The sequence below is a fragment of the Mastigoproctus giganteus genome, chromosome 7, assembly GCF_048544385.1.
Source record: "Mastigoproctus giganteus isolate SK-2022 chromosome 7, ASM4854438v1, whole genome shotgun sequence".
NCBI lineage: Eukaryota > Metazoa > Arthropoda > Arachnida > Uropygi > Thelyphonidae > Mastigoproctus > Mastigoproctus giganteus.
The window spans coordinates 160,760,336-160,778,282 of record NC_143581.1 but is presented as its reverse complement, the minus strand read 5'-3'; the positions used below and the strand labels follow the sequence as shown (position 1 = coordinate 160,778,282).

At 40.1% G+C, this 17,947-nt stretch overlaps 1 protein-coding gene across 3 annotated transcripts in view; it reads left to right on the top strand.

Moving 5' to 3' along the window:
- The window catches only part of Tnks (tankyrase), a 637,218-nt gene that overhangs the window by 497,858 nt on the left and 121,413 nt on the right, over positions 1 to 17,947 (top strand). For all 3 annotated transcript variants that reach the window (XM_090377953.1, XM_090377952.1, XM_090377954.1), the window contains exon 23: positions 5,721 to 5,809. In XM_090377953.1, the coding sequence (XP_090234079.1) occupies positions 5,721 to 5,809 (89 nt within the window). The remainder of the gene's footprint in view (positions 1 to 5,720; positions 5,810 to 17,947) is intronic.

Here is a 17,947-nt window from a genome sequence, read left to right as displayed (position 1 = left end):
CACAGTGTAGTTTGACCATTGTCTTATACAAAGGGATAATCACCTCCTTGTCTCTGCTAGCAAAATTCCTATATATCATTGACAACACTCTGCGACCTGCTTTGGCAGCCCATCTGCAGTGCTCAGAGAACTTCATATCCGACTGCACAATTACCCCAGTTATTTTTCATTCTCCACCTCCCTAAGTGTAATACCACACAGTTGGTGCATTTCTCTTGGGTTACTGCTACTCATATGCAGTACTTTGCATTTATCATGTTAACTTCAGTTGCCACTTCTCAGCCCATCTGCCTAACTTTTCTAGATTCTGTTGCAGTAGCATACTGTCTTTAGTGTCATTATCAACCCTGCCAACCTTTGTATCATCTGCAAACTTGGACATTAAGCCTGATATACCTTCATCGATCATTGATAAATACACAAAACAACAATGGGCCAAGCACCGAACCCTGGGGGACTCGGCTAATAACATAAGTTCACATAGAGTCCATTTATTACCATTCTCTGCCGTTTCACACTCAATCATCCCTTTATCCATTGCAGTAACTTGCCCTTAATGCCATACCTCTCCAATTTATGCAGCAGTCTTCCCATGTGCAACAGTATCAAAAGCTTTCCTGAAATCCAAGTATATGATATCAAAATTATTTTTTGCATCCAGTTCCTTTGTGACCACATCGTAGTATCTAATGAAATGGGTCAAACAAGACTTCCGTTTCACAAACCCATGCTGTATCTCAATTATTGCTGCTGTCTTGTCTAGGTGATTGTATATCATCTCTTTAACCAGTGACTCCATTATTTCCCCCAGAACAGAAGTTAAACTAACAGGTCTATAATTATTTGTCACTCTTTGAACCCCGGCGCCTCCGTAGCCAGGTGGGAAGGAGCAGCAGTGCGTAACACACGCTTCTTGATTAGACCAGGGTTCGATCCTGTCACCACCAAATACGGAGGATGCGGAAAGGTCAGGGAATGACCACCGCATATTCCCGGAGCAATATGGCCTTAGTTGCTAATGCTCCTAAAAACCAAATAACAAACCTTTGAACCCCCTTTATGAATTAGGGATACATTTGCACATCTCCGGTCCATGGGGACCTCCCATGACTCTAAGGATTCATAATTTTGGCTAAGGATTTGCTTACTTCCCTTGCTGCCTCCTTCATTATAACTGGATAGATTCCATATGCCCCAGGTGGCTTTTTTATGTTTAACTTCATGTTCAATTGTTTTTATGTTCGATTTCTCTTCCACTTTGCTCTCAGTTATTACAAAATCACTTAGCTCCCTGTTATAGTTTGATAAACTCTTGGAATTCCCCTCCTTGAATAACTCCTCATGTGTGAATGTAGATGCAAAATACTGATTCAGTTTATCAGCTACTTGAGTGGGATCATAAATAGTCAAACCATCTATGTTAAGTGGACCAATCTGATTCATCCCCTTCCTTCTAGAGTTTACATAAGTAAAGAACTCTTTGCTGTTTTTAGTTGCTTCCTTTGCCAAAGATTTCTTGTAATCTGCCTTTGCCTGCATAACCTTTTTGTGACTTGATTACAGACCAGCTTATATCTACCATAGGCTTCTGTGTCGCCTGATAATTTATATGAATCCCATGCATTTTTCTTCTCTGCCACGAGCCTCATTAATTCATCCAACGGCCATTTAGGCCTGAACCTTGAACAGTATTTCTTAGTTGGTATGAAAAGCATAGTAGTCTCCAAGATTAAGTCCCTGAAGGCTCTTTAGATTAAGTTCCTGAATTCCATTTAGAATTCACCGTTGGTAATGTCATCAGTTGATCCCACTGTATAGAATTTAAAAACTGTCTGAGACCACTGTAGTCACCTTTACGAAAACAAAAACCCTTCCCCTTTACCCTTGATGGTAGTTACATCTTTAAGTAAATCCCACATCGGTACACTGTGATTACTGTGGTTTGCAGATAAAGGAACCTAGTGGTTCCTTTATCTGCAAATTCTTAATGCATGAATAATCACTGCTGATAATCAGATATAGGGTATTACTCCCTCTGGTTGCCCTTCAAACATGTTGCTGTAGAAAACAATCCCCCAATAAATCCACAAAAGTCTTGCTAGCGTGCGTGTGACCAACCCACAAGTTCCAGTCAATATCTGGAAAGTTAAAATCCTCCATTACCATACATTCTTTACTGGCCCAATCTATTTCTCTGCACAACTGTTCATTGTACTCATCAGAGTCATTAGGCCTATAACATACTCCTACTCTCATTTTCCCTTTCCCAGTGTTTATGTCACACCAAACAGATTCAACATTGCACTATCCACCTGTGTCAACTGGATGCACTTCCTTAGATTTTGTGTGTTTCTTAACTAACAGCATAACCCCTCCTCCCTTCCTACCCTGTCTGCCCTTTCTGTACACATTGTACTCCCCAAATTCCAATACTGTAGTGCTTATATCTGTGTGACACCACGTCTCTGATATTTGATGTCTTGATCAGCACTTCAAATTCTTCAATTTTATTTACTATACTTCTAGCATTAGTGTATATGCAAGTACACCGATGAGCCAAAACATTATGACCACCAACTTAATATGATATTGATCCTCCACATGCAGCCAAAACAGCTGGTACCCAGGCATGGATGCTACAAGATTTCTAAATGTGTCTTGTGGTATCTGGTACCAACGCATAACCAGCAGATCCTTTAACTTCTGTAAAGTCCATGGTTGAGACGCTGCAGATTGGAGTTGCTGTTCCAACACAATCTACAGATGCTCAATGGGATTGATATATTGGGAATTTGGAGGCCAGGGCAATACCTGGAAGTCTTCCTCATGTTCTGCGAACCAGTCTTGAACAATCCGGGCAGTGTGGCATGGCGCATTATCCTGCTGAAAGATGGTACTGCCAAAGGGGAAAACTGTTGCCATGAAAGGGAGTATCTGTTCAGCAATGATGTTTAGGTAGGTGGTAGAGGTCAGAGTGCCCAGCACATGGATGACAGGACCAAGGGTGTCACAGCAGAACATCGGCAAAGCATGACACTGCCACCACCAGCTTGTTTTCATCCCATGGTGCATTCAGCTGTTATCACTTTCCCAGGTAAACGACGCACGCGTACCTGGCCGTCCACATGATGCAACAGGAAATGTGATTCATTGGACCAGATGACCTTCTTCCAGTCACTCAAGGTCCAGTTTTGATTCTCGTGTGCCCATTGTAGGCGCTGTCGCCGGTGAACCATGGTTAGCATGGGCACTCGGAGCGGCCTGTGGCTTTCAGCAGGGTTCGATGTACTGTGTGTTGTGACACATTACTCCCATCAGCAACATTCCAGTTACTGGTGAGTTGTGCCATAGTAGCCTTCTGTTGCCACGTACCATCCGGGAGCGCCTCTGCTCATCTTGAGCATCAATGAGCTGTGGTCGTCCAACACCTCATCGGCAGTTCGTAGGTTCCCCCTCCTTGGACCACTTTCACTAGGTATTAACCACAGCTGACCATGAGCATGCCACCAGCCTTACCGTTTTGGATAGGCTCTGACTCAGTCGTCTGGCCTTTACAATTTGGCCTTTGTCAAGCTTGCTTAAATCCGCTGCTTTCCCATCTGAAGAACAAGAGTAACACTGATTATCAGAACTCAGTATCAGGTGTTTTTTATACCATGTCCCGACCTGCGCACTCACCATAGTTCACCTGCAGTCGCTTCGATTTGCACAACGACTCTCTGGTCACAGTTTTGGCTCATTGGTGAATACATGCACTTGTTCTTACTCTTAGTTACCCTAACACAGCCTGTGTATTTACTTGTTCCATGATGACTCCCAGCAGCTCTTGAATTCCCTAGCAGCCCGCCCTCTAGATTGCTGCTCATTACAATAGAAGCCGTGCAAGAATCACTTTTGCCTCTGCCTGCGGCTACCATTAATCTTTAGTCTGTGAATCCCCCAATCTAGCAGTTTTTCGACCCACCTAACACTGCCTCGATAGCATCAGCAAATATTCTTGCACCCTTTCTATTTATCCCATCCCTGTAGAAGCAGTCTCTCCTGTTAGTAAGCACAGACCACGCTGAAAAAAATTCTACCCTTGAGCCTTGCACAATCTCTCCAGAGCCGAATTGATTGATAAGGTTCTCATCATATACTCCTTCCATCTTATCGTGTCTGGGCAGAATCTACCCTTGAAAAAAATTCTACCCTTGAGCCTTGCACAATCTCTCCAGAGCCGAATTGATTGATAAGGTTCTCATCATATACTCCTTCCATCTTATCGTGTCTGGGCAGAATCGTAGACACTTTCAAATTTAAACCTAACTCCTGACTTTTTCTCAACATTGCTCTCTACTTGTTAAGTAAGTCCTCACGTCACCTACTCTTAACGTTATTATTCCCAACATGTACAACATCACCCTTTTTGTCCTTAAAAGAGAATATCTGCTGTACGTCATCATCAACCTTAGGACCTGGTAGGTGTGCCCTGGTCTGGTTCCACCTATCTTTTTTTTTTCCCATTTCCCTCACAATAGAGTAATCATCAGTAGCTACCTCCCATGAGATCAGCACATTCTGCCTTGAGGGTTGCTGCTGTGTTGCCTGATGTACAAATGAAAACTCTGGCACTGGGGTGGGCAGCTGAGGATGATGGAACTCACAACTTAATTCTATCCATGGCATCCACCATCTTTAAGCTCTCATAAACGCTCATCAGAATGCTGATTTGGTGCTTAATATCCTCACATTCTGTACATTGAGCACATATAAAGACATCCACCTTGGCTGTATTATATTATATCCCATTCCAGCTGGATCCACAAACGTCAAACAGGTAGTAAATTTTGTGAGGTTGTGATTCAGAGGAAATCCCCCTTCCTCCTATTTTTCTCCTGAGCCACTGCACTCCTGCTACTTTGCTTTGCTGCTCTGCTCTGTGGCATGATTTCCATTCAAATTCAATTTGATGTAGAATACTATACTAAAGTTATACTTAAATGCAATAATAATACTATGTGCTGGTTATGTAGCAGTAATACTTATTATGCTATCAGGTTTAAGTTATCAAGTTTATGTTATACTGTTATGCCTTTAAAGTTATAAGTTAATTTTAATAACTAATAAAACTATCTATTAATGTCAGCTTACATGATTTAAATTTTCAAGATATCTATTGTGCACTACAGTACAAAGTTACAAAATATGATATTTGCAACAAATCACTGATACAGAAGTTCCGCGTATGTTAAGTTGTAACATGCAAAATCTCTAGATAAATTTTAAAATAAATTTAGCTATTTATAGAATATGGTTTAATATGCTAAGTATGTCAATAAAATGACAAAATTTTTCAAATACTTAGAACTGTACTCAGTAGCTCAGAATTCTTCACGTAATATGTGGATATCCTTGAATTTGCAACGACTGAGTAACTTATTTATAAGGTGACACAGGAACTTTAGAAATTGCAAAAGAAGTCTATCAAAAATGCTTCCAAAAGAGGCAGAAGCATTGAAATCAATGTATCCAGTATTGTCAACGAGACAACTTTAGGAAGATTTGTCTAAATAGCCACTATTATTGAGATCCATCTGAATAAGCTTTCCTATTTCTCATGTATTAGTTCAATTCCTGAACTCTTTGATCACACTTTGAATTTAATTTCATTGTATTTATGTTTGTGACTAGATGCCACTGTTAATTATCATCATTATAGTTACTTTTCTTTTTAATAGCATCAACGTTTTTTGTGTTGAACACCCCTGGAACAGTATTAGTAGATCTTGGTTGTGAGGATAAAGAATACTTAGCTGTAGAAGAAGAGGTAAGTGGACCTTGCTTTTTATACTAAATGATATTATAGATGCAATGTTTTTGAATTTTTCCACATTTTCAAATAAATTATGAAATGTCCATGATTATGAAATGTCCATGATTTATTTCAACAATAAATCATGAAAAAGACCAGGGTATTTCTGCCAGGGGCAAAAGTTGATGACGCTGTAGAACAGATATCATCTTTTCAGGGCACAGAAAGTGATATTGTTGTACATGTTGGCACAAATGACCTTAAGAGTAAGAGATCTACAGATTTACTTAACAAGTACAGATCAATGCTGAAAAAAAGTTGCGAGTTGGGTTAAACTTGAAAGTGTCTGCAATTCTGCCCAGACACGAAAGGAGGGAGTATATGAAGAGAGCCTTGTCAATCAGTTCGTCTCTGGAAAGATTGTGCAAGGGTCATGGGGTAGAATTTTTTTCAGTGTGTTCTGTGCTTGTAAACAGGTGAGACTGCTTCTAATGGGATGGGATACATTTAAATAGAAAGGGTGCAAGAATATTTGCTGATGCTATTGAGGCAATGTTAGGTGGGTCGGAAAACTGCTTGTTTGTGGGGGGGGGATTCACAGACTAAAAGATTAACAGTATTAGCCACAGACAGAAGCAAAAGTGATTCTTGCACTGCTTCTATTGTAATGAGCAGCAGCATAGAGAGCAAGTTGCTGGTGATTTCAAGAACTACTGGGAGTCATCATGGAACAAGTGGGAGAATAATTAGGGTAACTAACCTGTGTTAGGGTAACTAAGAGTAAAAACAAGTACATGTATACTTACATGTACACTGATGCTAGAAGGACAGTAAATAAAATTGATGAATTTGAAGTGCTGATCAAGACATCAAAGGCAGATATTATTGGGATATCAGATACATGATGTCTCACAGGTATAAGCAGTGCAGAATTGGAATTTGGCAAGTACAATGTGTACAGAAAAGATGGACAGGGTAGGAAGGGAGGAGGAGTTATGCTGTTAGTTAAGAAACACATAAAATCTAAGGAAGTGCATCCAGTTGACACGGGTGGACAGTGCAATGCTGAATCTGTTTGGTGTGACTTAAACACTGGGAAAGGGAAAATGAGAGTAGGAGTATGTTATAGGCTTAATTGACTCTGATCAGTACAATGAAAAGTTGTGCAGAGAAATAGAATGGGCCAGTAAATCAGAATGTATTGTAATGGGGGATTTTAACTTTCCAATTATTGACTGGAACTTGTGGTTGGTCACTCGCACGCTAGCAAGACTTTTGTGGATTTATTGGAGGATTGTTTTCTACAGTAACATGTTCAAGGGGCAACCAGAGGGAGTAATACCTTTGATCTGATTATCAGCAGTGATCATTCATGCATTTAGAATTTGCAGATAAAGGAAACACTCGGTGACAGTGATCACAGTGTGCTGATGTGGAATTTACTTAAAGATGAAACTACCATCAAGAGTAAAGGGAAGGCTTTTTGTTTTCGTAAAGGTGAGTACAGCGGTCTCAGATAGTTTTTAAATTCTATAGAGCGGTATCATCTGATGATGTTATCAATGATGAATTCTAAATGGGAAGCCTTCAGGGAAGTAATTTTGGAGGCTACTAGACTTTTCATACCAACTAAGAAATACTTTTCAAGGTTCAGGCCTAAATGGCTGTGAGATGAATTAATCAGGCTCGTGGCAGAGAAGAAAAATGCATGGGATGCATATAAATTATCAGGCAACAGAGAAGCCTATGGCAGATATAAGCTAGTCTGTAATGAAGTCACAAAGGAGGTTAGGCAGGCAAAGGCAGATTAGAAGAAATCTTTGGCAAAGGATGCAAAGGGAAAAAAAAAAGAGTTCTTTACTTATCTAAACTCTAGAAGAAAGGGGATGAATCAGATTTGGTCCACTTAAAATAGATGGTTTGACTATTTGTGATCCCGCTCAAGTAGCTGATAAACTGAATGGGTATTTTGCATCCACATTCACACATGAGGAATTATTCAAGGAGGGAATGCCAGATGTTTATCAAACTAACAGGGAGTTAAGTGATTTTGTGATAACTGACAGCAAAGTGCAGGAGAAATTGTTGAAGTTAAACATACAAAAGGCACCTGGGGCAGATGGAATCTATCCAGTTATAATGAACAAGGCAGCTAGGGAAGGAAGCAAACCCTTGGCCATAATTATGAGAGCATCCTTTGAGAAAGGGGAGGTCCCCATGGACTGGAAATGTGCAAATGTATCCCTAGTTCACAAAGGGGGTTCAAAGGGTGACATAAATAATTATAGACCTGTTAGTTTAACTTCTGTTCTGGTTAAAGAGGTGATATTGGATCACCTGGACAAGACAGCAGCAGTAGTTCAGACACAGCATGGGTTTGTTATGGGAAAGTCTTGGCTGACCAGTTTGACTGGATACTACGATGTGGTCACAAAGAAACTGGATGCAAAAAAATAATTTTGATATCATATACTTGGATTTCAAGAAAGATTTTTATATTGTTACACACGGACGTACAAATTGTACAAATTGCTGTACAAATTGGAGAGGTATGGCATTAAGGGCAGTTACTGCAATGAATAAAGGGATGGTTGAGTGGGAGACAGCAGAGAGTGGTAATAAATGGACACTGCTCTACGTGGACTAATGTTATTAGCGGAGTTCTGCAGGTTTCAGTGCTGGACCCATTGTTGTTTTATGTATTTATCAATGATATCGATAAAGGTATATCAGGCTTAATGTCCAAGTTTGCAGATGATATAAAGGTTGGCAGGGTTGTTAATGACACTAAAGACAGTATGCTATTGTAACAGGATCTAGACAAGTTAGGCAGATGGGCTGAGAGGTGGCAACTGAAGTTTAACATTGAAAAATGTAAAGTACTGCGTATGGGTAGCAGTAACCAAAGAAAAATGCACCACCTGTGTGGTAGTACACTTGGGAGGTGGAGAATGAAAAAGGCCGACCTGGGTGTAATTGTGCAGTCAGATATGAAGTTCTCTGAGCAGTGCAGATGGGCTGCCAGAGCAGGTCATGGAATGTTGTCAATGATATATAGGAATTTTGCTAGCAGAGACAAGGAGGTGATTATCCTTTTGTATGAGGCAATGGTGAAGCCACACCTTGAGTACTGTATACAGGCTGGTGTCCTCATTAGGGAAGATGTAGAGTTCTTAGAACGAGTACAATGAAGGGAAACAAGATTGGTGAGAGGAACTCTGGTCCTTGAGGTTGTCACAGACAAACTGTTCTTGCTACCTGGGAGTCTAAAACGCTGATGGAACTGATATTCGGGTGACACTCAAGTCAAGTGAACCCAATTTCGGCGAAGTCCGGACGGTCTATGACAGCCAAATCCTCTGCTTGCACCTTCACGATGGTGGGACTGTTAGTAATCCCGGGTATAACCTCCATGCACAAGTACATGGTGGGTGACCACCCAGGTGTGAACCAACGTAAGCAGGGGTCGAGGTGTGGCGCCCACACCACATGGAGGAACGCCGCCCCTCTACGTTACCAGGCAGTACTGGGTGGTAGATGACTCTCATCAACCGGTGAAATACCACCACTTTGCTTATTGGAGGCTTGAAGTGGTGGAACCCATGTTTAGTCTCTAGAGCTAAGTTCCGGCCAACCCTTCCCTATCTCTTCCATCATGCAGTATGATTGATGATTTTTGAGGTTATGATGGAATGTCGTGGTGAGATCCAATATTCCTTACATTTCGAGAGTACAGCTCTAAAACGGTGTTCGCAGGCCGGCCGCTGGATAGTACACCGGACCAAACCTATTGGTAACTCTCTAGGAGGCTTCCGGATCAGCTAGTGTATAATCTTGCTACCTCTACTCTGCCAGATAGTGACTGGAGGGAGTCCGAGTAGTGTGTATGCGGGGAGCATTGTCGAGGCCACGTTATGTCAAGGATCTGGGTATATTCTTACCACATGTACGCCATATCCAAAAATTTCATTACTTCATGCAGCATGTCCCGCCCACTTTTTCTTACTATTGAATACACCATGAATTGTCAAAATAATAGAGCAAGCTTATCTGCGAAAAGATCTAAACCTCCCAAGGACTTCCTAATTCATTTCACAAATATACGTGGTCTCAATTCCAATCTCAACGATGTCCATTTCCACCTGCAGTCTTCCAAACCCCATGTACTTTTTCTGACTGAATCTCAGTTATTAGTTGATTCAACTACTGCTCATCTCAGATGTCCAAATTATTTGCTGTATGATTCATTTCGCCTCAAAGGTGGTATTTGTGCATATGTCTGTTCTGATATTCCCTGTCAGAGACTTGGCAATTTGGAATCTCCTCTCTTTGATCTTTCGGGCTTAAAATGTCTCTAGCTCATTGTGTCAAATTCATCTGTTGTCTCTACCGTTCTACCAACTCCACTAATCACTTGGAGCTCTTTGACTTCCTCTCTTTGCAACTTGACTTTCTCCAGTCCAACTTTCCTAACAGTGAGGTAATTTTCCTTGGTGATTTTAACGTTCACAACTCCAGCTGGCTTCCGTTTTCTAGTCACACCGACCCAGCAGGTCGAGATGCTGAGGCTTTTGCAATTACTAATGACCTAGCACAGATTGTTCATTTACCTACAAGAATACCGGACAATCCTAATCATACAGCCAATGCGCTTGATCTTTTTCTCACAAACAACCCTTCTAAGTACAAGGTCGAAGTGAGAGGTCCTTTAGGCACTTTAGATCACAACTTGGTGATTGTCTCTTCTCCAATGGAACCTTTATCTCATGGCTATTCCGAACCTCGTATTGTTTGGCATTACCAGAATGCAAAATGGGATGACCTGCGAGACTTCTTTTCTTCTTTTCCTTGGTCTGATTACTGTTTCAAAACTTCTGATGTCAACGTTTGCTCAGATTGTTTCAGTGAAATTATTCTTGCAGGAATGGAATCCTTTTTTCCACACTCCACTTTAAAATCTCGTCCTTTATCTAAACCTTGGTTTTCCAATAAATGTGCTAAGGCTGTCCAAGGGAAGAATGTTGCATATCGTAATTGGCTTGTTTCTAATTCTTCAGTTTCATTTTCTGCCTACACCAAAGCTTGCAACAATTGTAAAGCAGTTATTAATCAGTCCAAACTAAAGTTTGGACTGATTAATAACAGGCTAAGAATAGAAAACTTGCTTCTTGCCCTAATGGTAGCCGAGCATTCTGGTCTCTTGCCAAAGCTATTGGCCGCAACTTTTGCCCATCTCTGCTCCCACCTCTGTCCAAACCAGATGGTTCTGTTGTCACTTCAGCCAAGGATAAAGCTGACATGCTAGCATCCCATTTTTCTTCCAGCTCATGTATTAATGATCTTGGTAAAACACCTCCCACCATTCCTAGCAAGCTCCATTCAATGCCTCCTGTGGTCTTCCGTTAAAAGGATATCAGAAGGATTTTGATGAATCTTGATGCTAAGAAAGCTCCAGTTCCTGATGGTATTTCTCCACTTGTTCTCAAAACCTGTGCTCCTGAAGTTACTCCTATTCTTTGCCGCCTTTTTTCACTTTCTTATTCCAAAGGTGTTTTTCCTTCTGCTTGGAAATTTGCTCATATCTAGCGAGTTCCTAAAAAGGATGACAAATCCCTCCCATCCAATTATTGTCCCATTGCAATTACTTCTACTCTTTCTAAAGTAATGGAGAAATCAATTAACCGCCAACTCTTAAACTACCTAGAAACCTTCCGTCTGATCAACAATCGCCAGTATAGATTCCGTCAGTGTCGATCCACTGGAGATATTCTGGCTTATGATACCCATTTATGGACTAATTCAATGGAAAGGTTCGGTGAAACACAAGTAGTTGCTCTTGACATCTCAAAGGCTTTTGATCGTGTTTGGCATAAAGGTCTTCTAAACAAGCTTCCATCTTATGGTTTGCCAACTGTTTTTAGTAATTGGTTATCCAGTTTTCTCTCTGATCGCTCACTGAGGGTGATGGTAGATAGCTCTCTGTCTTCTAACTTTTCCACTAATGCAGGTGTCCCCCAAGGTTCAGTTCATTCCCCCACTCTTTTCCTCTTGTATATCAATGACCTTCTTCCATTGACTGGAAATCCTATCCATAGTTTTGCCGATGATAGCACATTGCATTCAACTTTCCATTTTGAGAAACCTTGTGTCCTGCTCAATCAGCTTCAAGTTCTCGAAAATCTGCTGCCAATTCCTTAAATGCCGATCTTCAGGTAATTCTCCAGTGGGGCAAAGACAACTTAGTTGATTTCCGGAATAGATTGAACGATTTAATAAAAAAAATCAGAACGTAAAAAATGTTATATTACTTGAATTACCAAATTATTAATGTATTTTTAAAAAAAGTAAATACAATATTTAAATTTGTCAGAGCTCTATCTGTTTTGACAAAATTTTCAAAGTATTTTGTTGCTTACGCAAACCACATTTTAAATTTTCTGCTTCAATTTTCATTTGTTCCAGTGAAAATAGCTTATATTTTACGAAATGTTTTTTTTTTTGAAAAATGCCTTTTTAGATTAAATTCTTTAAAAACGGAAATAGTTTCGTTACAAACCAAACAAACAGCTTTATCGTCTATATTTGCAATTAAATATCTGAATGTCCAATTATCATTGAAAATGCGGCATTCGGCATCACTTTTTCTTTTTTTTTTAATTGGCTCATTTTATGGGCTATAAATTATATTAAATTAAAAACTGTAATAATTAGAAAAGGCATAAAACATAAAATATGTCGCACCAATATTATTTTTTTCAATAAGAAGTCAAACCCAAAGGAACTTCGTTCGATCGATGCTACAATAATAATTAGGAAATAACTCTTTGACGCTGCGTAGAATCACTTGGTTACTGTTGTACTGGCCGCAATTCCCGATTGAACCGAATTAAGCCGAACGTTTATGGCGAATGTAGTCAGGTATGGATTTTCTATATTTATGCATTTACCGAGGGGGCTGGATTCAACATCGTCGCGGGCCGGATGTGGCCCGCGGGCCGACTGTTGCCTACCCCTGCCCTACAGTAATGTAAAAAAACACACAATCACTCTACAGAGGAAAACACATTAATACATTATTTTAATTTGACATTGCTTGTATGTTTTATTAAGAATGCAGAGTAATCACAATCTTTTGATATGCATTAGCATTAGTAGAGGCACAAGATGCAAGAAAGCGAGCTTATACAGCATCAGCCAAAAAAATAACCCTTCCCAATTCACTGATCCATTCGTTCCAAATGTTTTTCTAGTTCTGCCTTGAATTTATTTAAGCTATCAGCTTCCACAAGAACAGATGGAAGTTTGTTCCAGCAATCAACTACATGTTGGCTAAAGGCAAATTTTTGCATATCTATTCTACAACTGTCTTTCCTCAGTTTGAATCTGTGCCCTCTCGGGTGCGTAATCTGAGCAAGAGACAGAATCCCATCAGCATTGAGAGTACTCAATCCATTCAAGGCCTTATACACCTCCATCAGATCACCTCGGAGGTGCTCCGTCTCCAGAAGCTGCAATTTACAGAACTTAAGCCTTCCTTCATAAGAGCACCCCATGTTCCCCCCTCACCAGCCTTGTTGCCCTTCTCTGTACTCGTTATAGCAACTCTACATCCTTCCTAAAATGAGGCTTCCAGACCTGTATGCAGTACTCAAGGTGTGGCCTGGCCATTGCCTTATACAAAGGGATAATTACGTCCCTATCCCTGTTTGCAAAATTCCTGTGTATCATTGACAAGACCCCATGACCTACTCTGGCAGCTTGTCTGCTCTGCTCAGAAAGCTTCATATCTGACTGCACAAATACCCCCAGGTCTCTTTCATTCTCCATTACCCTGAGTGTGACACCACCCAGTTGGTTCATTTCTTTGGGGTTACTGCTACCCATATGCAGTACTTTGTATTTGTCAATGTTAAACTTCAGTTGCCACTTCTCAGCCCAACTTTTCCAGATCCTGTTGCAGCAGCATACTGTCATTGTTATTAACAACCCTGCCAACCTTTGTATCATCTGAAAACTTTGACATTAAGCTTGATATATTTTCATCAATAAATATACAGGACAACAATGGGTCCAACACTGAACCCTAGGGGACACCACTAATAACATTAGCCCACGAAGAGCAGTATCCATTGATTACCACTCTTTGTCTTCTCTCACTCAACCATTCTTTTATCCATTGTAGCAACTTGCCCTTAATGCCATACTGCTCCAATTTGTACAATAGTCTTCCATGTGCGACAGTGTCAAAAGTTTTCCTGTAATCCAAGTATGTGATATCAGAATTATTTTTTGCTTCCAGTTCCTTTGTAACCAAATTGTAGTACACAATCATATTGGTCAGACAAGACTTCCCATTAACAAACCCATGCTGTGTCTGAACTATTACTACAGTCTTGTTTAGGTGATCCTGTATCCCCTCTTTAACCAGTGACTCCATTATTTTCCCCAGAACAAAAATTAAACTAACAGGTCTATAATTATTTGTGTCACCCTTTGAACGCCCTTTGTGAATTGCGGATACATTTGCACATCTCCAGTCTGTGGGAACTTTCCCTGAGTCCAAGGAATGCAGACGTCAAACAATTTATCCTGAAATCTTGAGATATGGATGAAATAACTTTTACAGTTTTCTGAACAATGCTTGTACAGTACCCTCTGATGTATCATCAGCCAGTTGTATTATTATTATTATTATTATTATTATAATTAGCCATATGGTGCAAGGAAGCCTGAGGCTTTTGGTGCACCAGCCAAAAAAAAAATTCTGAGTTACCCCTGAGAGAGAGAGAGAGAGAGAGAGAGAGAGAGAGAGAGAGAGAAGGGGGGGGGGTCAGAAATAGAAGGGAATCACCATGAAAGAGAAGAATGATGATATCCAGCTCAGCACCCTGGGTGTTCTTGAATAGTGGTGGTGGCAGCAAAAATCAGAAATGAAATGCTCCATAGCTATGCTCAGCTACCTTTAATAATTTTTATTGCGTAGAGATTAATTTGGTAAGTCAGTTTAGTTTGATAATTTTGGATTGATTTGGTAACAGCTTTGGAGTAACTGATTAAAAGGCAAGAGTAACAAACATAATAAACACCAGCAAGAATTTAGCTGTCAAGAAAATTTTGTTCTACAGCCTTTTTTATAGCGTAACGCCAATTGTTAAGAATCAGGGAGGAACTAAGAAGTATTATTTTTTCAGCCCAACGTTATATCACTGAAAATGCATCTTTGGATTTTTGAAAAACTGCTGAAAGAAATACTCATTTCAAACATGATAAATTAGTATATTGGGAAATTTATGATAAATTTTGGAGTAAGTGAATTTTTCATCATCTTTTTCTTCTATTATTATTATTAAACACACCAAAAAATTCATATTGCATGACATTTAGAAATCTGAAAATGTTTAAAATCCTGTGATTTGAAAACATACAGTTTGACTGAATGGAAATCTTTTGCCTTTTATGATGGTTCAGTTCCTGGCCGTCTTTCTCACAGCTTGGGCTTAACTTTTGTGCAAGGTTGGCATCGTTGTTAATTACCACATTACTGAGGCTGTCTAGATGTTTCAAAAAAGAAGTTTGACATCACAGATATTTACTACCTCAACTATTACAATGACCATCGCTACTTCTTTGTTGCATAACAATTCCCTCAACAAAGTCACTCAGTGACCAAGCAGAGGTTGATCAGAAAACAAGCAACAGCTTCCCCACTGCCCACTGGCAAAATGGAAATACCCTGTCCTGTCAAACAAGCCACAAGAAGTCGTGTGTATCCCATTACAAATAAAATCAAAAAATTCTCCAAATGTCATATCGAAACACTCAAAAAAAAAAAAAAGTAAATATAAGTAATCAAAAGAAAGCCAGCTCTTTGCTGTATTGCCATTAAATTTTCTTTGTGAAGTGCAAACCTTTGAATCAAGTCAGGTTGTACTTAATTTGAAAGTGCAATCTCAGTGAGTGAAATACAGCCAACAGAAATGTAAAGTCAAGGGTCATAGTAATAATACTGGTAGAATGTTAAATTTCCAACTGACCAAAAAATAAAAACATTTTTAAGATTAAATCCCCCCCCCAACCCAAACCAGCTGTTTCGATGATACCAAAAATTTGTTCTCCAAATAGTACAACTGGATGATGAATTGGCAAATTCAGTTATGTTAATGTAAAGTAAGGAAACGTTAAGTGTTTAACATTTAATTTAAAACATTAAAAAAAATGCATGATGCTAGACTCATGCTATTACTCATGCAGCACATCACCCGGAAAACTTACATAAAATGCATTTTTATAGTGTTGGTTCAAAACATGTAAAGCTGTAGGTATTGCGCCAGTTTATTTCAATTTCACTGTACTCTACTGCTAGAACAGGCAGTAATCTATATTTGTAATTCCTAACCAACACATGTTTATTTTACTTATGAGAGAAAGTCCTTCTCACTGCAGGTGTGTTCTTTATATATATAAACCAGACTAACAATTAAACACGTACTCATTGATTGTCTGAAAAGCCAGTTTCATGTCTCCATCTAACTTGGCGCCTCCGTAGCCAGGTGGGCAGGAGCAGCAGTGCATAGCACACGCTCCTTGATTAGATTGGTGTTCGAGCCCATGACCACCAAATACAGAGGATGCGGAAAGGTCAGGGAATGACCACCGCATATCCCCGGAACAATATGGCCTTAGTTGCTAATGCTCCTAAAAACCAAATAACAACAACAACCATCTAACTTGCAGGAATTGTTAAAGCTGTCACACATACTTAGTAATGACTCAGATCCTGATGAAATATGCTGTTTTTTTAAATGTCCGATAGCTTTAAACATCACAATATTATAAAATAATTTGCTGCAAATAAATAATAAATAGTCCCAGTTTGATCTGGAGGCTCACATGCCAATAAGTCTCAACAGCTCTGAAGTATTCACCGAGCAATTTAGAGGAAAATAGATATTTAATAAATTCCAGCATATTGGTCAATAGACATGGTTATAATGTCATAACTACCTACTAAATCTTTTGTTGATTCTTCATGGGCAAGAATCAACATCATGCAACAATTAGATCAAAAAACAGAGAATCATAAGTTAATCAGTCAATCACTAATATATACAGGGTGTCTCAAAAATATTGGTACAAACTTTTAGGGGAGGTAGGTAACATCTAAAGGAATGTGAATCGCATAGGAACCCATAACTGGAAACGTCACAGGAAAGTAGTAGCAGAGGCACAAGAAGCAGAAATGACACAAGATAGTAATTAGTGGCAAACATTTATTTGACATAATATTAACAATGGAGTACGAGATGGATGCATTTCATGATGTTACAACAGATGCTCGAAGGTTCCACAATGAGACGCGATGCATGCATCACACCGATGCAGCATGGATTGGCGGGCATGGTCGAACACACCTGGAATTTCTTTGACAGTTGCAGCAGCGGACGAGTTTCGCCACAAGATCCATTTCCGTCTCCGCAGGTGATTCATACACGATAGATTTGAGGGCCCCCACAGAAAGAAATTAAGGCTCGATAAATCAGGTGGCGGGGGCCAACAGGTCCACCACGACCAATCCATCGATGCCCAAAACGTCTGTTCAAATGGTCACGAACACACCTTCCATAATGGGCAGGCGCCCCGTCATGTTGAAACCAAATGTTGCGTCTCACATTTGCTGGAACATCGTCAAGTAACCCTGGTAGAACGTGTTCAAGAAAGATCCGATATTTAGTGGAGTTCGTGCGGGATGGTAACAGGTATGGGCCGACTAAGCAGTCACCGACCATACCTGCCCACACATTTATTGCGAAGCGATTTTGTGCGCACACCGTGTGGGTTGTCGTGAGCCCACACATGATCATTGTGCTATTGAATAAGCCGTCTCAAGTGAAATAAGCCTCATCCGTGACCAAAACATAGGCTGGAAAATTCAAGTCTTGTTGAACACTTTCTTGGAGAAACCACACGTGCAGGATGATCTTGGGGGAGCAGTAACTGAACCCTTTGGAGATGTAAGGGGTGTAAGGAATCGTTGTGCCAGACACGCTGTACACTGCAACGAGACACTCCTAAGGCAGAGGCAACGGCACATGTGCTAGTAGTAGGATTATTCTGGACAGTATTCAACACACTTACTTCCATGGGGAGAGTTCG